Source organism: Nelumbo nucifera, chromosome 8 (assembly GCF_055504915.1).
Source record: "Nelumbo nucifera cultivar China Antique chromosome 8, China Antique-T2T, whole genome shotgun sequence".
NCBI classification, from domain to species: Eukaryota; Viridiplantae; Streptophyta; class Magnoliopsida; order Proteales; family Nelumbonaceae; genus Nelumbo; species Nelumbo nucifera.
Window position 1 is genome coordinate 15,553,752 of NC_142656.1, and position 24,000 is coordinate 15,577,751.

At 40.2% G+C, this 24,000-nt stretch overlaps 2 protein-coding genes across 5 annotated transcripts; both read right to left on the reverse strand.

Moving 5' to 3' along the window:
* Positions 1-246: 246 nt before the first annotated feature.
* Positions 247-6,240, reverse strand: LOC104592487 (Myosin heavy chain-related protein). Of its 2 annotated transcripts, none has more exons than XM_088893628.1 (2): positions 6,107-6,240; positions 247-2,843 (listed from the first exon to the last, which is right to left on the reverse strand). In XM_088893628.1, exons 1-2 carry the CDS (start codon positions 6,215-6,217, stop codon positions 552-554), a joined length of 2,403 nt encoding a protein of 800 aa, XP_088749754.1. In that variant the 5' UTR covers positions 6,218-6,240; the 3' UTR covers positions 247-551. The 2 variants fall into 2 exon arrangements, with proteins under 2 accessions (XP_088749754.1, XP_010250179.1); XM_010251877.3 differs by lacking the exon at positions 6,107-6,240 and adding an exon at positions 3,746-3,999.
* On the reverse strand, positions 5,749-22,314 carry LOC104592488 (serine/threonine-protein kinase PBL34-like). Of its 3 annotated transcripts, none has more exons than XM_010251878.3 (7): positions 22,080-22,314; positions 21,804-21,964; positions 19,938-20,257; positions 19,704-19,839; positions 17,277-17,410; positions 16,906-17,029; positions 5,749-6,790 (listed from the first exon to the last, which is right to left on the reverse strand). In XM_010251878.3, exons 2-7 carry the CDS (start codon positions 21,922-21,924, stop codon positions 6,336-6,338), a joined length of 1,290 nt encoding a protein of 429 aa, XP_010250180.1. In that variant the 5' UTR covers positions 21,925-21,964; positions 22,080-22,314; the 3' UTR covers positions 5,749-6,335. The 3 variants fall into 3 exon arrangements, with proteins under 3 accessions (XP_010250180.1, XP_010250181.1, XP_019052434.1); XM_010251879.3 differs by having other exon boundaries at positions 21,804-21,958; positions 22,080-22,263; XM_019196889.2 differs by lacking the exon at positions 22,080-22,314 and having other exon boundaries at positions 21,804-22,058.
* Between the last annotated feature and the right edge of the window lie 1,686 nt (positions 22,315-24,000).

A 24,000-nucleotide genomic window follows, 5' to 3' on the forward strand; every position in this document is an offset into this window, starting at 1 on the left:
TCTCTGTTTCCATCCGTCCTCTCAATTTCTTCAATCTTCATCTCCTCTCTCCATGGAAGAAGAGGCATGCCAACAGATGAGAATCTCATCGAAGAGCATAGGAGGTAAAAATAATATTTTAATTTTTGAGTTCACACTATGATGAGGGTATATTTAAGTCCAGTGGGGTCAGCCTACAAGGCATATCTGAGTCTATTTTAAAACCTAAGGGTATGCTTAAATCAATTTCTAAAAACTCAGAGTATGTTCAAGTCTTCTACCCAAAATGAAACAGATATATCACTGGGAAAAAGTAAATGGTGTTGACTGTCTCCTACTAAAGAAGGAAAGAAAATGAAAGGAGAGAAGAATATACAAGCTTGTGATTTTCACTCATGGTACAACAAAGGAAATATGAAATATGGATGCATCTGGGTATCTTGTGCCAACATTGTTTGTAGGAACCAAAAGAACCACCAATAATGCTCCTTCTAAAGTAAATCCTGATTCACTGGCTAATCAATCAGTTGGATATATCTAAGAAAAGCCAAATTGCTACATCCTCCATTACATCACTGATCTGCAACACCAACGATACCAGCCTCCTTGACAAGTTGTTCTGTTAGAGCTGAAATCCGGGCAACTTCTTTTTGGGCTTCAATAAGGCATTCATTGTTCTCAATCACACTTGTCCTAGGATCATTGCCTGGCTCAGGGAAGACAAGAGTATCAATGTCAACCTCTGCACAGAAGCTAGCCTTTTTCAAAAGCTCCCTGCTCATATCAGCAAGTTTACGGAGTGCACTAGTTGCTGCTTCAACTTCCAGTTGAGTAGCCTCTAGTTGCAGTTTTTCAATTGCCAACTCCCCTATGCTCTTTTCACCAATCCTCTCCTGAGCAAGAGCGTATAGTTTCTTTAGCCCATCAGCATCTTCCACCTCTTCCTTCATTCTCTTCAATTCCTTCTCTCTTGCATCAAGTCTGTCGAGAACCGCTTTGAGCTCCTCCTCTTTGACAATTAGAGCCCTCTCTCCAGCCAGAACTTCCATCTCTTTTATCCTAAGGCTTTCTCTGGCCAACTCAAGCTCGGCTTCCAGCTGTTTATTCTTCAATGCAGTGTCGCCTGTTGGTTTTTCTAGTATATGCTGCAGAAACTTGTCTTCCATCTCAGGCAATAGGATTTCCTTGCTAAGTGTGTCTAAAGCATAATCCTCTTCATCCCTCACTGAAATAACTAATTTGTTAGTTAGTTCTACAATCCGTTCCACCACAGTAGCAGCTTCTGAATACTTTAGCTTTGTATCATCCAGCTGATGTTGCATCATCTGAACATGCATATCTTTCTCCTTTAGCATATTTGTCGCTTGAATAAGCTGTTCTTCCTTACTGCTCATGAGCATCTTCAACTCAGCAACTTCTTTACTTAGCTCCTCCAAGTTTTTCTGTGCATCATAGAGATCCATATCCTTTTCTTCCAAAAGAAGCTGAATAGAAGCCTGTTCAGACTTTAAATGTTGGATTTGAAGCCTGGCCTCCACTAAAGTTGACTCTTTAACCTGAAGAAGATTCTGTGCTTCTTCAAACTCAAATGTTTTCTGACCTAACTCCTCCTGAAGCAAGGATATATCTTGCATTGCCTGTTCCATAGAAGACCTCTCTTTATTCAATTCTTTCTGTAGCTGTTCTATCAATTCTTTCTCCATGGATAAATCCCGTTCAAGTGCCTTGTTTTGAGCCTCTGCAATCCTAAGCTTTGCCCTTTCACTTTCTACTTCTGTTTGAGCATCTTTTAAACCAGACATGTAAGACATCACGATATCCCTTTGTTCTTCAAGCTCTACTAGTTGCCTCTCAAGTTGGTGTTCTTGCTCTTCCATTTTCCTTCGAGAAGAAGCTAAAGACTTTTGAGAAGACATCAATTCAGATCTCACATCAACAAGAAGCTTCTTCACTCTTCTAAAATCCTCCAGAGTTTCATTAGCATCTCTCATGTGTTTGGCTGCTTCCTCTCTCAGTTTCTCTAGTTCCTCTTGTGCCGATAGCCACTCCACTGTCTGCTTCTTCAAGTTAGCTTCTGCTAGTTTTAGTTTCTCTTCCTCAATTTTCTTCAGTGTAACAGAAGCTTCTAACTCTTGCACCTTCTCTCTGATCAACTTCTGAAGTTCTTGAATCTCAACCTTTTGTTTTCTGATGATTTCATTAGCCTCACTCAGGAGCTGATCTCTAGATTGAAGATCACAAGCAATCGTGGCAGCCTCCTCAGTCTTCTTTGTCAGTTCAGTTCTCATTTTATCCATCTCTTCTTGTTTCAAAGATAGTGCAAACTGTGCAGCTACTACCTTCTCATCCCTCTCCTGTACCATTAATTTTAGATCTTCAATTTGCCTGGCTTGAGAAGCTAGGTTGTTGTTGGCTTGCTTCAGCTCTTCTTCCAGTTTTTCCTGCCTGCAAAGAGCAGAAGTAATTGCTTCTTCTCTCTTTTCCAACTCCTGCTTTGTATGGTTTAACTTGGCATGCTCAAACAATACCTTCCTCTCTGCATCCTGAAGATCTTCCTCCTTTTTCCTCAAGGCTGTCAGAACGGCTTGAAGATCAGACTCCAAAGTTTCAAGGTTAAGTCCCAGTTGAATGTCCTTGGAGAAGCTAGAATCTCTACTGATCTGTTCCTCTAGTTTCTGTGTTTGTGCAAACAATCTTTCTAGAAGAACCCTTGCTGGTTCTGTTGCTCCATTACCATTGTTATCTATGCATGACGTCCTGTTACCTAAGATTGATCTGGTCATCTGTATAGAACACTTCTTCCCATTTCGAGTTCCTATAATAGCTGACTTCTTTTGTTTCCTGACGAGTCTCAGAAAGGACAACTGCAAAAAGCATTTAACACTTAAATTCTCATATTTTTGAAATGTGTTCAACAATGGATCCAAATTATAAGTCAAGTCAATTATAGAATACTTAGAAAGAAAACAAGAAACCGAGGTGCTTACTTGTTACTTCCACAGTTTCACATGAAAAACGTGCATGCAAGATAAACTAGGGAGTGGTTTAGTTACATATTTTGTTATTGAAACTTGCTTCTGCCATCAGTCGAATAAGAATAACCCATAAAATCCTAACAGGCCCTTTTGATCTATTTGATTCCAGGCAATCTCCCATTGAGCCCGCTAAGCAACATACAATTCTGCAACTCAGCTCTTCAAAAATAAATTTCTATGAATTAACCAGTTTGCTACGGGTCTAATCGATAAAAGATGAATCATATTCAATAAAGCTCATTTGGATAAAACCCTTTGATAGAGGACGAAAGGGTGAACCTACATAAACTTCTTTTATCTAAATTAAGAAGCCAAGAAACATTTAAGAACCTAACTGAGAATTGAAGCCGTGACTAAGAAGCGTTAAAAAGACAAACTCACTAGCCGAATCTATGGTTTTGACATATCGACCATTTATCCTGAACTCCAAACTCACTAGACAAACTCATCGCTATTTATGCATCAAACATTTGTCCTGAACTCCAAATGCATCGAAAAGGCGCAAAAACCCTAAAATCTTGATCAGTTTAAACCACACTCTTGAAGGTTACAACATTTCTAAAGCTCCGCCAAACCAAGAACAAGAACGCTACCGCATAACTTTTCTTTTAAAAAGATTGGCAAAAGAAAATTTGTTAAGGACCTTGAGTCAAGAACGAATGAGAAGTTGAAAGAATGAAACAGGAAAGAAGAACGAGAGAGAGAGAGAGAGAGAGAGAGAGAGGAAGCACTTTTGAATGTCGATGAGGCAAGCTGGTCGAAAAATTGGCCTGAAAAGCAGCCGAGAACGACATGATTCGACTCTCCAGCACATTCGTACGCGCAAAAGACCATCGAAGATCCGTCGAGAAAGCCGAAATTGGATCAACCAGTTCGAGGGCGAGCGAGAGTGCGCGAGAGATGCCTTCAAAGTCGAGGAAGGGATTCTGGAGGGAAAACTAGACGAGAAGCTCAGAATCAGAAATTTCTCTCTTCTATTTCTGATAGTGTGATTTTGGCCAAAAAGCTAAAAAAGCAAAACGTGCGCCGCGTGGACGCTGTCACTTCACTTCTCCGTAATTTTTTAATTTTTTTCATGGGTGGTAATACCGTTGCGCGACCCTTAAATACCCCTGATATGAAATCTACACAAGAAGACAAAAATACCTCTGATATGAAAATTATACACGTCAACAAAGCGGGGTTCTATCAGTCATTTCACCAGGAGCCCCGAGCCCCCGACTTATCAGAACCACAAAAATGTGCTAATCTCAGCGAGGTAACGTGGGCCAATATTGGATCCTGATAGGAAGTTGGGCGGCTTGAAAGTCATCTGATACTGGGCCCACTAGTGTAGCTAATGGACCTAAGATAGAAGGAAAACAAGATTCTAGCCTCACTGGGCTGGGCCCGGGCGACTTTGGATGAAAGCCTGGTAGCTTTTTGAATTTGTCGTGGAAGGGTTTAGGGAGGATTATCATTAATCCTTTTTCTTGTGTGTATGGCACATGTACAAATCATCCTACACCAGACACAAGCAGCAACATCGTGTCAATTAAAATGGGTCCCACGCTCCATGGAGTCAGGATCTTTTTGTTTTGTGAAGAATGACATGTCTGTTCCGTTATTGTAACGTAACATCAACGCAGGGCTTGGTGCGACGTGCTTGATAGTCAACCAGAAGGAGATGCATCGATTTCAAGGTGTTAATTAGTTGTCTTTATGGATCTTTGGAAGAGCATAGGCCATGTGGGCCCGTGGAAAGCATATGGGCCAATCCCTCATCAATCTTCGCCATTCTGTTGGCCCATCCATGTCCACACAAGTATATAGCGTCACGTCCAGACAGTCACAGTCCCTTTTATGTTTGGCTAAACTTTGTCCAGGTACTGTCCAGTGTCCACCTCTCGTTCTGACCGTGAAAACCGTCAAGACTCAAGACTCGAGAGCAATTCGGCTAATCCACATATCAATATCGACCTCGTGGTCTTGGGCTCTTGCCCCACCTTCGTAAATGGGCTGTCTACTAAATTACCCAGAAAAGCCATGAAGCTCTTTTGGATCATGGTTTTTAAAACCGGACTGAAAAACCGGGAATCGGTTAGGTGATCAGCTCCGTTTTTCTCCAAAGCCGGGTTTTTGCAAAAAAATGTTGATTTGATCAGAAAATCACTGACCCGGACAGTTGAACCATTTAAACCGTTCAATGGTTTTGACTTTTTTATTTTTTGTCAGAACAGTTGGACCATTCAACCCGAGAACCGGACCCTGACCGGTTCGTTGTCCAGGTCAGTTTTAAAAACCTTGTTTTGGACCCACAAATCTGAAAGCCATATATCCAAACATTATCCCTATAATAAGGCAGTGTTTGGTCTTTTGGACTTCGCCAAGTTTGAAAGATAAAAAAACATTTTTTTTTCTTGTTTGGTAACCAAAAGCTGGTAAGAGTTGTGTAGATGCATAAGGATGAAAGACCCAAAAAGACCAAAAATGTCAAATTTCGGGAAGCTTCAAATGAAGTTTTCTTGTTTTTCTATAAAAACTGAATAGATTGAGCCACTTGCCGAATGGTCTATCTTTTAAAGACAACCCCAAATGGTCTATCTTTTAAAGCACATGAACATGTGCTGATTTGCTAGGTAGCAATTGATATCAAAACAGAAAAGCATCTGCCAAATTCATTCAAGGCAATGATATTGACAATTTTATATCTCGGAAGCACAATACTTTAGATCAACTAAAATGCAAATAGGGCTTTAAAAAAAACAAAAAAACTTAAATGCAAATAGCAATTGTCAATAGTGATGGGTCTCTGTCAAGTATACCACCAAACAAACTAGTTGATAAAACCCATTACAATTTGGGGCTAGAAACTAAAAGAAAAAAATTCATCCAGTCATAATAGAGGGCAAGCCAGGTCTCATCTCCAAAATCCCAATAAATTCGAATTTGAGACACTTCCAAGCAATCATGGAAATTGAAAAATTTTGTATCTACTTCCATTGGCATATCTCAATTACAACACTGACAGGAATACAGGAAACGATCTCAATTCAATGGTTAGATCTACAATCCAGTGTAGAGAGTTCATACAAATAAGGGAAGTAATGTACCTTCCTCAACTTTAATGTATTCCTTGCTCTCCAACCTGCACTGCAGATCTCAGACACCCAAATATCCACGTTCAAACACCTTAGCTTGGCATATTGCCTCCACGCCTCCATTTCCTCAGAAAGAAAAACTGCACCCTCAGCACATGGTTCAGGTAGAAATTAAGCCAATCAAAGGCAATAAATAGAGAGATGCACCATCCATGTAAATAAAAAATACACCCAACTTAGACTATCTACAATCTGGTGTAGCCGTATTCAATGGAGAGTCCCTGATGCTTCTAGATTGGGTGTAGGTGAGCTGCCGGGGCCCATCAGGTTTTTTCTTTCGTCGAGCTTGTTGAGATGAACGGGAATGATATGTTAAGATTGCAAAGTCTTTGAGATCCTGCAATGGGGTCAGACCCTTTACAACTTCATCCATGGATGGGCGAGTTTTAGGGTCCCTGCTGAGGCAGTAGTAAGCTAACTGAGCAACCTTCTGCACCCCTTTAATGGAGTAGTTAAGTTCCAACCGAGGATCCACTAGCTGGTAAAGCTTTCGCTTGTCTGCCAAATGTGGTCGGGCCCAGGCAACAAGATTTTGCTCCCCACTGGGTCGGTTCTTGTCCATTGATCTTCTACCCGTTAAAATCTCAAGTAACACAACACCAAAGCTGTAAACATCACTTTTAGATGTCAAGTGTCCTGCAGAAAATAGAACCAGAAGCATTATCACTTCATCTTGATTCCAAAGATTTCTGCGATGAAAAGAAAGTCAAAAGGATTGGAGGAAAAATAATAAAAATAGCAAGAATAATCTTACTTGGTGTATTAGGTTCTTGGAAAATTCTGAACTACTCATCAAATTCAACTATTTGAAACCTACCTTTCACAAGTAAATGATACAAATATTGCCTGTAGTATTATATATAAAATGACTGGTTCAAATGCTCATTAACCTTTGAGGCCCCATTCATTTTTTGGACCCTAAATGGGGGAGGGGGCAGTCGGTCAATGGGATTGTGGTTCCCATTGACTGGGTAAGTGATACCCTTCTACTAGGTGGATAAGTAGCTTTCCCACCTGGAGGAAGAGTTAACAAGATGTGTTGAGACAATTTTGCCCATTTTAACAATGATTTTTTATGGATAAAAGAATCATTGTATGGTTTCTGAAAAAAGACCAGGGCCTCATGATTGGTAAAGTCCAAACCTTTGCCTTTGTGTACTGAATAGACCACGCTAATACAATATCGTATTTTCAACATCTAATTAAATCACGACCAAGGGAAATAGATAGTCCATCAATTGGTATTTTATGATCACATGATTAATTCTTGTACAAGACAAGATTGAAAAGAATTCAGTGAAATCTTCCTTAGGTTGAAACACACATGCCAGAAAACAAATCATGGGTACATCTACTATTAACACAACAAGAAAATGAAGCCAGTTTCTCCAGGAAAAAAAAAAAGACTCTCACTAATAATTTGTGGAAATGAGATAGGTTTTATATAAGCAAAAAAAAAAAAAAAGGTCTGGTGATAAAGGATGCACAGAGAAGTCTGGGTCCCAAATAACTTTCCATGTGTTGCTTGATCAGAAGGGATTGCGATTTCTTACTGGACCAATCCCACTTGAGAGATTAACTGCCAAATCATCTTGAACAGACAACTACGCCCATTTATTTAATGTACGAATTCTAATAGTGAAAATCAAAGTTCTCTTAAAAACCAAGAAACTATTTCAATATTGATACAAAGATGAGATGACAAAAAATCTTACTGCTGATGTAGGTAATCTCATACATGAGACCAGTTCAGCAAGGAACCTGATCTCTAAATATGGAACATGTGGCAGGGAATATATGGCCCTTTGCCACTCTATGTAACATGGAGTTAAAGAACCTGTAGTTGCAATAGAAGACTGCTTCCTTTAGAAGAGAAAGACCCAATATCGGGTGTGTTGAAATAACTTAGTTTATTTAAGTTTAGTGCCCCAAGGGCACCTTTGTATTTTTATCCTTTCTTTTTTCTGTATGGTCGCCCTAGTATAAATACCAATTAAACTGGCGCCACCAGTTGACTTTTGTCTCTCCCAATTCTGTCTCTCTCCTCTCTTTTCTCTCTTCTCTCTTCTCCTTCTTCTCTTCTCTCTGTTCTGGAATCATACCATCTCAGCACCAAGAAAACATGGTATCAGAGCAGCAGATCCAATCTTAGGACCAGGGCGGCAGATCCAATCTCCTCTTTCCTTTTTTGTCTATTGCTGATTGAACCAAAGAACAAGATCGCTGGTGGACGTGTGAGGAAGCTCACTGCAAGACAGCTCTTTCCTCTTGGTTGTGAGCCCAGAAATTATCAGGGGAGAGAAAAATCGAATGCTGTGAATCAGTTTCGAATACTGTGAGTTTTTTTTTTTTTTTTTTTTCTTCATCAGTTCTGTGGATCGAACTGATCCTTTTGTACCCAGATCAGTGGGTTATGTGGGTCTAATGACCTGTGGCTGGTGAGAGAGTTTCTTCTCTCAATGTATGTGGATCAAGTGATCCTTCCTATGCCCTGAAAGGTGTGCTTTCTTCAAGACTGCATATCTGTAACTGCTGTGGCAGCAGTTTATTTCCTTCTATTTACATTGAACTTAAGTTACTGTGAGAAAGTTGATTTATTGCTAGAGGGAATGGTCAGATCTGTTTCTTTGATATACCTTACACATCCGAAATGGTGTGTGATCAGTCTAAAATGGTTCAGTAAAGAAAAAAAATTCTGAGAACAGTAATGGTGTGTGACCAGCTTTGATCTCTGTGTGAGAACAAGTTTCTCGTGTCCAGAAGTGACTGAACTGAGACGACAACCTGTTTTTTGACTGTACTGTGAGTCTGAACTGAATTGAAAAACTTGTTCTCTAGCTAGATTGTGACTGATCAGATTCAGCTTCTATGTCTTCTGAAGATTCTGGTATGTCTGGTGTTACTTCTAGTCAGAGTGGGATGAGCAGAGGTTTTGACATGAGTTTTCCCATGGCTGTGATTCCCTTTGATGGCCTCAATTACCTAGAATGCTTAAGGGGAATCAAGCTACATAACTGCAAGGGGAAAAGCAGGGTATATCAATGGCAGAATTAGAGAACCCTAGTCGAGTGGTGTGGAACATGATAGGTGGGACTAGGAAAACAGCATGGTGATGTCATGGCTGTTATTGTCTATGCTGCCACAAGTGAGAAACACCTTCATGTGGGCAGAAACAGCTCATGAGATATGGGAGCAAGCACAGTCTACATACTCCGAACAACGGCATTATGCTAAAATATATCAGTTGCAGGCTGCCTCCTCAACTTGTAAACAGGGGGAGAGGAATCTCTCCGCCTACTATTCAGACCTGACTTCTGTTTGGAAGGAACTTGACCACTATCAGAATATAGACTGGAGGTGTGATGCAGATGCCAAAGCATACAAGTCTCTGGTTTCACAGCAAAGAGTGTTTGCCTTTCTCCTAGGGATGAATCCTATATATGAATCTATCAGGATTCAGATATTGGGGGGTAAAGACCTCCCATCCGCACAAGAAGTATATTCTCTAGTACAGTCAGAAGAGAGCAAACGGAATGTGATGAATAATCCTGGGGGGGAGCATGTTGCTTTAGCAGCTAAAGGGGGTGTTGCTACGGGTAGTGGAAATTCCTTCAAGAAGAGTGACTCCCAGAAGAAAGTTGATGACAAAGATAAGCTATGGTGTACACATTGTCAGAAGACTAGGCATACTCGGGAGACATGTTGGGAGCTTCATAAGAAGCCAAGGTGGGCTCAGGAAATGAGTAAAAAGCCGGATCAGAATAAGAAGCCAGGACAACAAGGTCAGAGAAAGTTTAATGCAGCAAATTTAGCCTCTCAAGAGCCTCAATCATCTACCACTACTATGAGTCCTTTCGGGACTGATCCAAGGGAAGATATCATTAATTCTTTCCGTGACCATCTGGAATTGTACGGGAGGGCAATCCGCCAGATGGATTCTGCCTCTCCATCCTCGACTTCCTTTGCATCTACATCAAGTAACGGTAACTCTGCCATAGCTTTCCATGTGTCCTCTCATCCCCCAGACTCCCCTTGGATAATAGATTCTGGAGCCTCAAACCATATGACGGGTAAGTTCAATTGTTTTCAATCTTATCATCTATTATTTGGACGGGACAAGGTGAGACTTGCTGATGGTTCTTTCTCCACCATAGCTAGTCAAGGAACCATCTCCCTTCCACTTGGACTCACCCTCTCTGATGTTCTACATATTCCTAAACTACCCATAAATTTGTTCTCTGTTAGTAGTATAACAAATTCGATGAACTGCTCAGTAACATTTTTTCCTTCCTCTTGTGTGATACAGAATTTGGCCTCGGGGAAGATGATTGGTAGAGGTCGTATGGTAGATGGTCTTTACATGCTAGAGAATAAAGTCTGTCTTGCGACTATTGAGTCTAAGAGTTTGTCTAATAAGAGTCGAGTCCTTTTATGGCACAGTCATTTGGGTCATTTATCTTTTGAGTCATTGAAAATTTTGTTACCATATTTATTTAAATCAGTGTCAGTGTCAAATTTCACATGTCAATCTTGTCAGTTGAGAAAACATTGTAGAAATCACTTTACTTCAAGAAATAATACATCTGATTTTCCTTTCCATATTGTGTATTCTGATGTTTGGGGCCCTGTTACTTTAACATCCGAGTCTAGCTATAAATATTTCATTACACTTATTGATGATTACTCCCGATATACATGGGTGCCCTATGCGGTCCAGAGATGAGGTACCAAAAATCATTAAAGATTTCCAACGCTTGATATTCACTCAGTTTCAAACGGAAATCCAAATTTTCCAATCAGACAATGCCAAAGAATATTTCCATAGTGATCTCACAGAGTTTTTTGCTTCGTGTGGATCCATACACCATAGCTCTTGCGCTAGAACCCCCCCAGCAAAATGGTGTGGCCGAAAGAAAGAATCGCCATCTTCTTGAAGTTGCTCGCGGGTTACTTATACACATGAATGTCCCTAAACGTTTTTGGTCGGATGTTGTGTTGTGTGCAACCTATCTCATCAACCGTATGCCATCCCGCTTGTTAGGGTACAAGGCCCCACATTAGCTCCTTTTTCCCAAGGCCCCCCTCTTCTCTATTCCTATCCGTGTTTTTGGTTGTCGTTGTTTCGTCTAGAACCTTTCTCCTACTCGTGGAAAACTTGATCATTGTACCATTCCATGTGTCTTCTTGGGTTATCCTTCTTCCCAAAAGGGTTATCGATGTTTTGATCATGTTTCCAAGAAGTACTATGTCTCTATGGATGTGTCTTTCTTTGAAAGTGACCCTTTTTTCCCGATTTCTCCTCAGGGGGAGGAGAAACCAGTTCAGGTTCAGGTTCTCCCTTCTTTACTTGATTCTCCTCCATTCCGTGTTTTTCATCGTCGCAAGAGCCATCTAAATTCAAGTGCTATGGAGCAACTTGAAACTGTACCGCTAACACCATCAGATTCACCAGGGACAGATCATATCCAACCAGGTACTATCATTCCTATTGATGTTCCTGATCCTCTTGCCATAGATATTCCTTTTGGTGATGACCTTGACATTCCCAATGCAAAAAGGGAGTTAGGTCTTGTACCACCAAGTATCCTATTACCCATTTTGTTACCTATGAGAACATCTCACCCTCCTTTCGTGCATTCATTTCTTCCATTGACAGTGTCCCTATCCCAAAATATGTGGCAGAAACTCTCTTGGTACCTGAATGGACAGATGCAATGAAAGAAGAGATAAATTGTTATGGGCCCGGGAATAGGATCGCGTCACGGGTCGGTCCACCGGGAAAAGCTCCTGTTTTCCCTTATTCCTCCCCTTCCTAGCTGAACCTATCTTGGCGTCCTAGAGGGTGATTTGTCCAAGAGATCACCGAACTCTCCTTTTACTCTCTTTCTTGACTAGAATTTTGATATCTCATTCAATAATGGTGTCTCCTTAAATAGGAGATTACAAGAGTCCTAGTCCTAGGGAGTCTCCTTGCTGAATAGGGAGACTTCCAACTCTATCTTGATAAGATAAGTTAATCCTAATCTGATAAGATAAGATAATCTAATCAACTAATAAGATAAGATAAGAACAATAAGATAAGAACAAATAAGATGATCTAATCTAATCTAGATAAGGCTGCTGTTGCCGAACTGGGTAGGATGAGAATCATTGAATCACTGCTGCTGCTGGCGGTGGGTCAGGTGCCTGTTGCTGCCGGTGGTGACGGTACGACTTCCCGAGGAATGCGTCCATAACATTACTCCCCTCCAGGACTACGAGCTTGTCCTCAAGCTCGAACTCTGGATATGTGGCGTGGAACTCTACCAATGGGAGCCATGTGGCTTCGGCCAATGGTAAATTACACCATTCTACCAAGACTTCAACAACAACACCAACAAAGAGCTTAGCTGATTGATGGGGAAGCTCAGTACTAGTATCATCAGGAAACAAGTTGCATAAGATGTTGTTCTGAGGTCCTTCTTGAGAGCCATCAATCCCAACACATACAACATTCAACTTCAATAAGTATTCAAACCTCAGAGTAACCAGTTTTGCAGGCTTGGTATTTGAAACCTCATCATGAAGGATGATTTTAAGAGGATGAGATCGATAGATTTCTGATTGGTCAAGGTTCTCTTTTCCAGTAACCTTCTTTGGCCGCTTTCTCCTTCTTTGGCCCTCCTCTTCCTCATCAAGCGCATCATCCTCCAACTTATTCATTTCTGTATTTGTAGAAACACCATTGTCCTTAATTGTTTGCTGGTGGGCAAAGGCTTGAGCATCCTTCATGCTTCCTATAATTTCCAATTCAATACTCTCCCCAAATGCCTCCTTCTGAGCCAGCAATTGTGAGTAAATCACATAGAGTGGAGGTGGCAGTAATTCTGCTAAATTATGCTGCTTTAATTTCTTTGTATGCAGAACCCCTAGTTGGTGTTGGACAGGCAAGGATGCTTTCTTCAGAGATTTCGGGAGACTTGAAAGGAACTTCTTTCGGTGTGCAATGGTCTCCATAAGGCTTTTCTTATGTTGCTCCAGTTTCTCATGAAGTTTGCAAGGTTCTTTTTGCCGGAAAAGCTCAAAATTAAGCCGCCTTAGCATCAGGTCATGTGCACTGTCTTTTGATAGTACAAATCCTTTAATATCTTGAGGGGCTGAACTGAAAAACTCTTCCTCAGGCACAAGTTCAATATCCGGATACTTTGACTTGAAATCTTTGCGCACCTTTATGGCTTTCACAAAGTGAATTTTCTCATACATCAAATTGTGGAGCTGCAATGTAGTGAAATCTACTGGTGCCTTAGCACGTTCTGTCTCTGCTTTAACACGACCCTCTTCTAGCAATATAGAACGATTTACCTTATCCCGGTCATCTGTCCGTTGATTCCGAAAAAACTGCTCGCAGCGATACAACCAACCTAAGGGGTCTCCGTTGCCGTTGTACGATGGGGATTCCAGCCTATTGTACTTGGGGATGGCTGCAGCTACTGGGGCGACGATCTGTTGTTCGCTGGACGACTCCGTCAAGTCTGGTCGGTGGCTGTTTGTGGTTACAGCCCCTTCTGGATTCCTCTCCTTGTTAGAGAAATACGATTCCAGCAAGCGTCGCAGCTCCCGGACATCATCTTTGACCTCACGAACCTCCACGCTGGTTTCCACGAGCCTATGCTCCAGTTCGTGGACCTTGGATGATAGCTGCTCCAGATCTCCCATGACGGTTGGCTCTGATACCAAGTTATGGGCCCGGGAATAGGATCGCGTCACGGGTCGGTCCACGAGGAAAAGCTCCTATTTTCCCTTGTTCCTCCCCTTCCTAGCTGAACCTATCTTGGCGTCCTAGAGGGCGATTTGTCCAAGAGATCACCGAACTCTCCTTTTACTCTCTTTCTTGACTGAAATTTTGATATCTCATTCAATAATGGTGTCTCCTTAAATAGGAGATTACAAGAGTCCTAGTCCTAGAGAGTCTCTTTGCTGAATAGGGAGACTTCCAACTCTATCTTGATAAGATAAGATAAGTTAATCCTAATCTGATAAGATAAGATAAGTTAATTCTAATCTGATAAGATAAGATAAATTAATCCTAATCTGATAAGATAAGATAATCTAATCAACTAATAAGATAAGATAAGAACAAGCAAGATGATCGAATCTAATCTAGATAAGGTTGCTGTTGCCGAACTAGGTAGGACTAGAATCATTGAATCACTACTGTTGCTGGCGGTGGGTCAGGTGCCTGTTGCTGCCGGTGGCGACAGTACGTCTTCCCGAGGAATGCGTCCATAACATAAATGCCCTACATAAAAATGGTACATGGGAATTAGTGGATCTTCCTGAAGGTAAGGAACCGGTAGGGTGCAAGTGGGTGTTCACAATAAAGCACAAGGCTAATGGCACAATAGAAAGGTACAAGGCTAGGTTGGTGGCAAAAGGGTTTACCTAGGTATATGGTGTAGATTATGCAAAGACTTTTGCCCCAGTAGCCAAGATGAACTCCATTAGAGTCCTTTTCACCCTTACGGCAAATCTTGATTGGGATCTTCTTCAGCTAGACATTAAAAACGCCTTACTGAATGGAGACCTTGAGGAAGAGGTGTACATGGTCCAACCTCCTAGCTTTAGTGCCTAAGGAAAAGAGTAGAAAGTGTGCAAACTAAAGAAGTCTTTGTATGGTCTGAAGCAATCTCCGAGAGCCTGGTTCAACAAGTTTCATTTGGCTATACAGCAGGTTGGTTACAAACAATGTCAGACTGACCATACTCTATTTGTGAAAAGAGGGGAAGGAAAGATTGCAGCCTTGATAGTGTATGTTGATGACATAGTGATCACAGGTGACTGGAAGGTTGAAATTCAGAGACTAAAAGATTTCTTAGCCACTAAATTTGAGGTGAAGGATCTAGGTCCCCTTTGATATTTCCTTGGAATTGAAGTGGCACGTTCTCAAAAGGGGATCTTCATTTCTCAGAGGAAATACATCATAGATCTGTTACAGGATACAGAAAAACTAGGGGTTAAGCCAACCGACTCTCCCAATGATCCAAATCACAGACTGGGTGACTGTTGTGGTGAAGTTGTCAAAGATGTAAAACAATTCCAGAGACTTGTGGGAAGGCTCCTGTATTTATCCATGACCAGGCCAGGCATAGATTATGCAGTTGGTGTTCTTAGTTAGTTCATGCACGCTCCTAAGACCACACACACTTAGAGGCAGCAGAAAGAATACTCAGATACCTAAAGAGGTTTTCTGGAGCTGGTTTGTTATACCAAAAGAATGGTCATTTGAAGATTGAAGTCTATACAAATGTTGGTTGGGCTGGATTAATTGATGACAGAAAGTCTACTAGTGGGTATTGTTCCTTTGTGGGAGGAAACCTAGTCACAAAGAGAAGCAAGAAACAAAATGTGGTGGCTAGGTCCAGTGCTGAAGCTGAATATAGAGCAATGTCCCATGGGGTGGCTGAAGGCATGTGGATAAAGAATCTATTGAATGAACTAGGTTTTCCTGTTGATGACCCTATGTCCTTGTATTGTGATAACAAGGTTGTCATCAATATTGCAACCAACCCAGTTCTTCATGATAGAACTAAGCATATAGAGGTTGACAAGTTGGGCATGATTGACATCCACATCCCAACTTGAGGGGGAGTGTTGAAATAACTTAGTTTATTTTAAGTTTAGTGCCGCAAGGGCACCTTTGTATTTTTATCCTTTCTTTTTTCTGTATGGTCGCCCTAGTATAAATACCAATTAAACTGGCGCCGCCAGTTGACTTTTGTCTCTCCCGATTCTGTCTCGCTCTCTCCTCTCTTTTCTCTCTTCTCTTCTCTCTGTTCTGGAATCATACCATCTCAGCACCAAGAAAACAGGGTGGATCAGCCTAAAAGAATGGCTACACCAAAAAAAAGCAAATCATAATTATGTATTATCTTCCGACCTTTATTAGGGCAGTGTTTGGCATTGGATTAAATAAGTCCTCGTGGACTTAATTCTTTAAAATAAGCTGAAAAAATATTTTTCTAACTTGAAGCTAGAAAGAGCTTATTCAGACCTTTATTTTAAGACCCACATACAACATTGTTTCACACTTTCACTATAATGAAAACTTGAAAACACCATTACTACTGCTTTAACACTGTTATGATTGTTTCTATGTAACAATTATCTCCCCTAGAATGGCTTCAACTTCTTAAACTAGCCCTCCCACACTTCATTGAAATATTAAAATGACAGTAACATTCTAATTTCTTTAGAAAAAGGAAACAGCTTATCTTTTTTACCAATACTTGTCCATAACCTAAAGCTCCCCTTATCTCAGGAGTTATAGGCTTGGGTTAAGCAATGGAAAAACCACCAAAAAATTGTAGCAGAACTTTTCTCCACTGTGTATAAAGATACAAATTTTCAATCGTGTTTTTAAGATGATTCTTTGTCAAAATAGACTCCACTTTAAACTCCACTTTAATGGTGGCCCAAATCCTCTGAATATGATGCCCAGACTATTTTATGATTCATGTAAGCCTAGGGATCCTTGTCATATTTGCTTTTCAAGCGTCAAAAGTCAGAATGTCTGTCCCAGGATATTATTACAAGGCATCCATTTCTTTGGTGCTACAAGTTTGAGAAGCATTTTTGTTATCTTCTATATTCCAGATTTCCAGAAATATTCCAATTCCCAGTGGAAGGAACCAACCTTTTAGTCCATGATACATAGCAGGATATATTTCACCCAAGCCATTAGGAATATAAAATTATCAATTATGATTACTTACCTGTCATCACATATTCTGGAGCAGCATAACCATATGTACCAACAACCCTTGTAGAAACATGTGTCTTGTCCCCCTGGGGACCAGCTTTTGCAAGGCCAAAATCTGAAAGCTTTGCATTGTACTCCTATAGAAAGAATTCCAAATCAGACATGATTGAGAATGTTTGAGAGCAGGTGCCCTAAAGATGTTAACCACTACATTGGAATTTGAAGGATTCTAACTATATACATGTTGGGGTAATTAGATAGATCCCAGTCTGATGGTTGACAGATCAATAGCATGCTCTCATTCTTTTTATATCATTTTCTTCCAAACTATAAACAAGAAAGAAAAATCAACATAACTAAACCTGCGTATTAGAGATCACATACCGAATCAAGCAAAATGTTGGATGTCTTGAAATCCCTATAAATTACAGGCTTAGGTCCTCCATGGAGAAAAGCCAACCCTTTAGCTGCACCAAGGGCAATTTTAATTCTGCTAGACCATGGAAGAGGTAGGGTCCCTTCAAGAATTGCAATGATGTCAGCATGCTATTTCTAGAAAATTAGAACGCATACAGTTGGAGGAACAAAATATTGCATCCCAAGAAGCACAGGAAATGTCATGGACTAGAAGAGACCAAGCATTCAACAACACTGGACCATAAAATTCTGTAAATTCCGAATGGGGGGCTTTTAAGCATATGTGACAAAAGCACCACCCACATCTGCAACAATCAGGAATCAGGACCACCATTTATTTCCTAACAAATTTGTCAAAAAATAAATTCAAATTGATAACCATGTTCTGTTAAAAAATTAAGTTTGTATTTCATTTATCATCTATTAAGATTCAACAATATTAATTCAAACTTTTCACTGAGAAAAACAGTTGAGCAAGCAAGCAATGAAATGCCAACATAATCATTGAGCTTATTATCGTAAAGCCCACTAAGTTCTATGTGAACCTTTATCAAAAAGACTGTTGATTGTGAATACACACTATTGATTTTAAGTTGGAACTGTATTTGTTGTGAAAGAATTTTAAACCATTTTTTACAAAGGAAAGCAGTGGACAAGGCAGATCTTGACCAAAAGACATTTTAAAAGAGATGTTACAATCTATAGCAGGTGCAACCCTAGCATCCTCATCAGTAATGACTTTGAACTGAAGGGAGGACAAAGGCAAAAACATATATTCTTGAACCACAAAAAAGGCAAGCGTAATGGCTAGTGTGTGGTTCATGCCAAACAAATAGTGCATATAAAAAATTACAACATTCAAACAAAGAAACAAGTTACTAAGTCATTCCAAAATAAAAAGTCCCAGGATTTTAGAACATCCTTATGCTATCACACAATACAAGGATAGAGAGGAAACTTTGCAGAAAAAAACAGAATAGTCACGCACAGAGGACTTAAACACCAGCAGGACATTCTCAAGATATTGTGTAGTCCATGGTTTCAGGAATTTCCTTTACTTACTATACCTAGAAAATCATCTATGTTTACTTCTTTTTAAGGCTCCAAGGGGCTACACAAGAGGGGGGGTTGCCCATCCCCCAAATCCATAAGCCCCCAACCCTGGTGCAGGCGGGATTTGATCCCACGTCTCTGTTACAACCAGCTGGAGACCTTACCAACTAGCCAGTGGCACCTTGCTAGAGATTTACTTGTACACAAGATTAAGCCATATTCTGGACTGTTTTAAAAGGTTACAATAGTCTCAGTGATGAACCTCCACCTTCACCCAGTTGGCACCTTGCTAGAGATTTACTATAGTCATCTGGGAGTGAGGCCAAGGCAAGTATTGCATGGTAAAGATACAGGAGATTGAAACTCTAGGATAATCTGAGTTAAAGTCACTTGCATGAATTACCTCAACCTCTCAAGAGAAGAACTTCCAACAACTTCTTCAGAAGCAAAAAATATGAACAAAAAACAGCCATCTTCAGCATTTGACAATAGAAGGAAAAGGAAAAGAAGGAAAAATCAAAAGAAAAGAAAGACCAGCAATAGCACATCTATGTCAAACTGAAAAGGCTACAGGAGAATGTATATTGATAAGCAATAAAAAAGGGTGGCCCAGTGCACGAGCTCCTGCCAATGTGGAGTCTGGGGAGGGACAGATGTACGTAGCCTTACCCCTGCACATACAGAGAGGCTGTTTCCAAATTGATAAGCAATAAGAATGTATGTGTTTGGTTCCGTTTATGTTTATTGAATAAACATTTGTACTTTATTTGCTGGTAAAACCGAGAAATGCAATAATTGCAGCTGTTTATGACAACTAGGTGCCATTAGGCGCCACTTCAGCATAACAGTGAATAAACGCCTGGCCGTTTGTAGAAGCTTCAAAAAATAACTTCTACAAACGGCTAGTTTGCACATAAACCAAAGTTCACTTTTTACATTTTCGATGTATGCAAAAGAGCAAGAGAGAGAAATTGCTGAGATGGTGCCTATGTGGCACCATCAATAAACATGTACTGAATAAACGTAAGCGGAACCAAACATCCTCGATGTTTAAATTATTTTTCCACATACTTGCATCCTTATAAATCCATAGCCAAAATTTCCTACTAACAATAATGTCAAACTGAAAAAAATGATATTAATCATGCATATATCAACCAGGAGACAATCAAAAACATTAAACAAATGTACTCATAACAGGATATGATTCCAAAACAATATGTAGAATAACAATGAAAGCAAAAAAGAGAACTTCTGGGATTTTATATACGTATCACTATAGGACAAACTGACAGAACTAGGGGCAATTCCTGCAAGATAAATAGAAAATGATTTACTCACTTCTAAAGAGATGGTTCTCAAGACTTCCCCTGGTCATAAATTCATAAACAAGAAGCCGTTGATCATCTTCAATGCAGTAGCCAATAAGTTTTACAAGGTTAGGATGGTGGAGTTGTCCAAGGAAATCAACCTCAGCCTGCATTCAGGAAATTATTTTTATTCACTATAATAACATCTTATTAGATTTAGCTTTCTAATATCAATCTACTAACCCAGAGCAAACAATCTACTAACCACCCATTCTCTGTGGCCCTGAAGACCATCAGGCTTCAGACTTTTGACTGCAACTGTGATGCCCGAGCCAGGCTTAGCAGGCGCTGTCCCATTCTCTTCTATCCAACCTTTGAATACATATCCAAACCCACCTTCCCCAAGAATACTATCAGGTCTGAAGTTTCCAGTTGCAGCCTTAAGCTCCTGAAAAGTAAACTGAAGCAACTGGCGAGAATCTTTCTTTTCTGATGGTGGTGGACCAGGATTTTCACTTGAGAGCTGAACTTCATGGGGAACAGAGAGTTCCCGGTTGCTGGCATTCAGGTATCGGGTCTCTGTGGCTGCATTTATGGAATCTAAATTAGAGGCATTTTACCTGGATTCCTACTCTTTCCCAATTGTATGGCAAAAGTTCTTTTAGTTTGCAGAAACAAAAGAACCCAAAGTTTGCAGAATTCAAGAGAACTAAGTCAATTTGGTTTAAAGAGAATGAGAAGGAAAACAGAAAAACTCATTCTAGAGTTGATACTTAACAGTTGTATGAGCAGTGGCAGAATGTGATTATCATCCCTGGATTACTATTTCCTTTGAAACAGGATTTCAATGAAAGTAAATTGTTGGTTTGGTTCCAAGCCTTGGAAGAAACATGAACTAAACAGTTGCAGCATTCAGACGAAACCCAGGTGACATTTCAACTGGCATAAAATTTAGTATATAGAAAGAACAAAAGGAGAAAATGCATTCACAGGATTCTAGGAATCAAACAACTCATTTTGATGGGCAGGAAACTAATGAGATTTTTTTTATTATTATTTTTTGTTCAATGTAACTATTTCAAGACAGCGTACAATGAGAACCTATTGTGTTAAAACCCGCAAGAGACATAACAGCTCAATATTTGAAGCTCGCACGGGAACATAGGAGAATACTTCCAAAAAGACACCGACATGTCAGTCGAGAAAGAAATCTATTGCAAGAAATGTAGAACATAGGACATTGGTGATAAAAGGCGATGGATCTGGACAAAGTCACAAAGATGCGTACATCAGCCTCAAAAAGAGTTAACCTTTCTGAGGGAGAAGCAAGGATTCATGCTTGTCTAGCTGAACTGGTACAAACAAACCACCCTTACCACCATCTCGAGGAAAAACAAATTACAAAACCCCAACATCCTCTTCTTCAACTAGTGAATTGGTTTTAAGCCTAGCTCATGAAGACAAGATTTTGCAGGCTGGTCTAGCCATCACCATCAAATCCATGTCGTTCCCTGTGAATGCATTGATGGGATGGTGGAGGGAGGCAGTCGACGTTCCATTCTCTCTCAAGCAAGTGAATAATCAATTTGGTATTGAAAAGAAATGAGAAAAGGCTAGACAGCGAGGGTTATGGTGGCTTAAAAACTACAAATTAGAGAAGAAGCGGTTTCAACTTAAACTTCAAGCTCCCATAAAACAAGAAGAAAATAACATCCCAACAAACAGGACTTCCCTTTTTTTCTCTTTTGGGAGTTGTGCACAGATTCTGGATAACAGGGGGGGAGCGCAGATAAGAAACCCATTTCTAGATACACTTCAAGCATTTCGATTAAGCTGGATCAGTCAAAGGTAAACACAAATCTCAGGTTCAGCTGAGATCCATATTGGAATTTCAGGTGAAAACCTCTTATAGAGCGTCAAAACCGCAGATACTTCAATGAGAGATGAGACTAGTTCTGGAGAAGCATTAGCGGTCTCTGGAAGAAAAGGTCTTGAGGGCTCCTTAAAGCCTCTCTTGAACTCTCAGTAAGAGTTCAGATTAATCAAACAAATAAAGGAATTCAGAATTTGCAGAAACCCAGATCAGAATTTCAAGTAAAAAGGTTCATATGAGGATCAAACCCCACCATACCTGCGTCATAAACAAGACTGGTCCGAGGGAGAGCGTTAGCTGAGTCTCTGGAAGCTGATGACTTGCAGACTCCCTTAACACCTCGCTTGAATGCTGCCCAACACCCGCAATTCTTCTCCATGTATATCCACTTGCTGTTTCTTCATGGGCCGTCACTGCAACTACTCCAAAGGAGAGAAATATGAGAACAACAAGAAGAAGAAGAACAATAACAAGAGATCGTCCATGGTTTGTGAAGCAGGACAAAGAAAAAGCAGTGACGAGAAGAGAGAGAACCGTGAGTGGAGGAATGGATTTGTCGTTGTTCTTGTTGGAGATTGCAGGCATCATCATCATCATCACCATCATCGCAGTATGTACAAAAAGAACTTTTCCCACCATCTTTTCTAGGGGGAATGGGTGGCCTCGTCTCCTTCAACTTTCTTTTTTTCTCTCTCCTCTCTCAATTTTTGCCTTCTCTAGTGAAGGTGTGTGCCTTCACTTTTCTTTTTACTGTCACCTTTTCTTTCCCTGAAATTGTTAATAATATTGTAATATGTAATGATTTTTAATTTACTATAATTAACACAATCGTTCCTTGTTTAGAAAAATTGTTCAGTATAACTATACAATTGCAGTATCACAAAATGCATGTCTCATCACATCTTTACCCAGAATCAATAGCTCATGTGTGCGGGTCCCAAATCCCAATATGATTAACTGAATGGTTAGGATTTAAAGAATTTCTTACCTGCTCAACCTTTTGGCTTTGATCATAATTAAATTAAGATAGTAATTGAGATGGTTACAGATAGTAACTGAATCCAATTGCGTCTAGACTCCAGACAGTCTGAGGCTTGGGTGGTTTTTGACTGGTGCAATTCTGACTAGATTGTGGCTGAAGGAATTCTTCATGGGAGATACTTTCAATTAAAAGCATTAATTCTAGTCTTTCTCTTTGGCCTCTGGGGTTGTATTAGTAGGTATGTTTCTAATCATGGGCTTTAATTTACCTATTTTAGGGGTCAAATACTTACCACTGAATAGTCCCCAACATTTTGTGATTTGTTGGTTTTAGTTCTAAAAAGTGTTCTTAATCCTTTTCTTTAATGAAAAGTATTCCTGATTAAGGGTTACATGCTTCAGTTATTTGCCTAAGTTTTTTATATTTTGGTTAGAAGGAACAACTGACTTTGGGCCTTGGAAGGTGGGATATAATACATTTTCTTTTTGCTAGCATTCATTATCTTGGTCAAAACTAATGAAAAGATAGTCAAGAGCATATATGAGTGCAATCCCATCAACTCTCTCTCTCTCTAGACACATATAGAGCGTGGAAGACTTTATATTCCTATGTAGATCTATTATGGGATAGTTGTAGATGGGTTCCTCTTCAAGGGTTGAGGAAAGAGGAGAGGCTGAGTGGGGTGGGGGACTGCCTGGTGAGAGGTCATTTCATCAACCAACCATAAAACAAATGGGTTCTATGATGCTTTGAAGGAAGAAAAGTAATGTAAGATCCTATATTTTTAAGCAGTGTTGCAAAGCCATGTCGGAAAGTGGTGATACCCATTGCCCCCACTTGTTATGTGGGTCCCTCCACCCCTCCCCATCCCTGGCCCCTCATCACATTCTACTGGAATTCATTGCCTCAGCTACAGGATCCCAATCTGATGTGACGAAGAATTTAAATATATATGTTTAACTATCCACAATATATATGTACACATATGACAGAGAGAGGAGAGAGAGGGTAGGGAACTGTACTAGTGTGCCCACTCACAGTCATCATATGGACTTATGGAGCAAACTGAGATACCCACATGTCAGGTGGAAAAAGTAAACCAGCCATATATTTGGAGTACAAAGAGAATGGTTAACCCGAGACCGGATCTGCTCCTCACACCATTCACACGCACATCCTATCATGAATTGGAAACCTCTCCCGTACTTATTAATTATAATTTAGGGGAAATGTTTTCAATACACGGTGGATGTGTATGTGAAGCGCCCATTTATGAGGAGCAGATCCCATCACCTATAATCCATAGTGATTCTACAGTGGAAGAGAACAATAACATGACAGGTGGCACACATTCCCAAGCAATCCAGTCATCCGGTGGGCTCCACACAGTAGATCTCCTTATTACAAACGTCAGTCCTCTTGGGTGATCATGGCCATCTGATTGATGACTTTTTCTGATCAGTCCAAGTAATG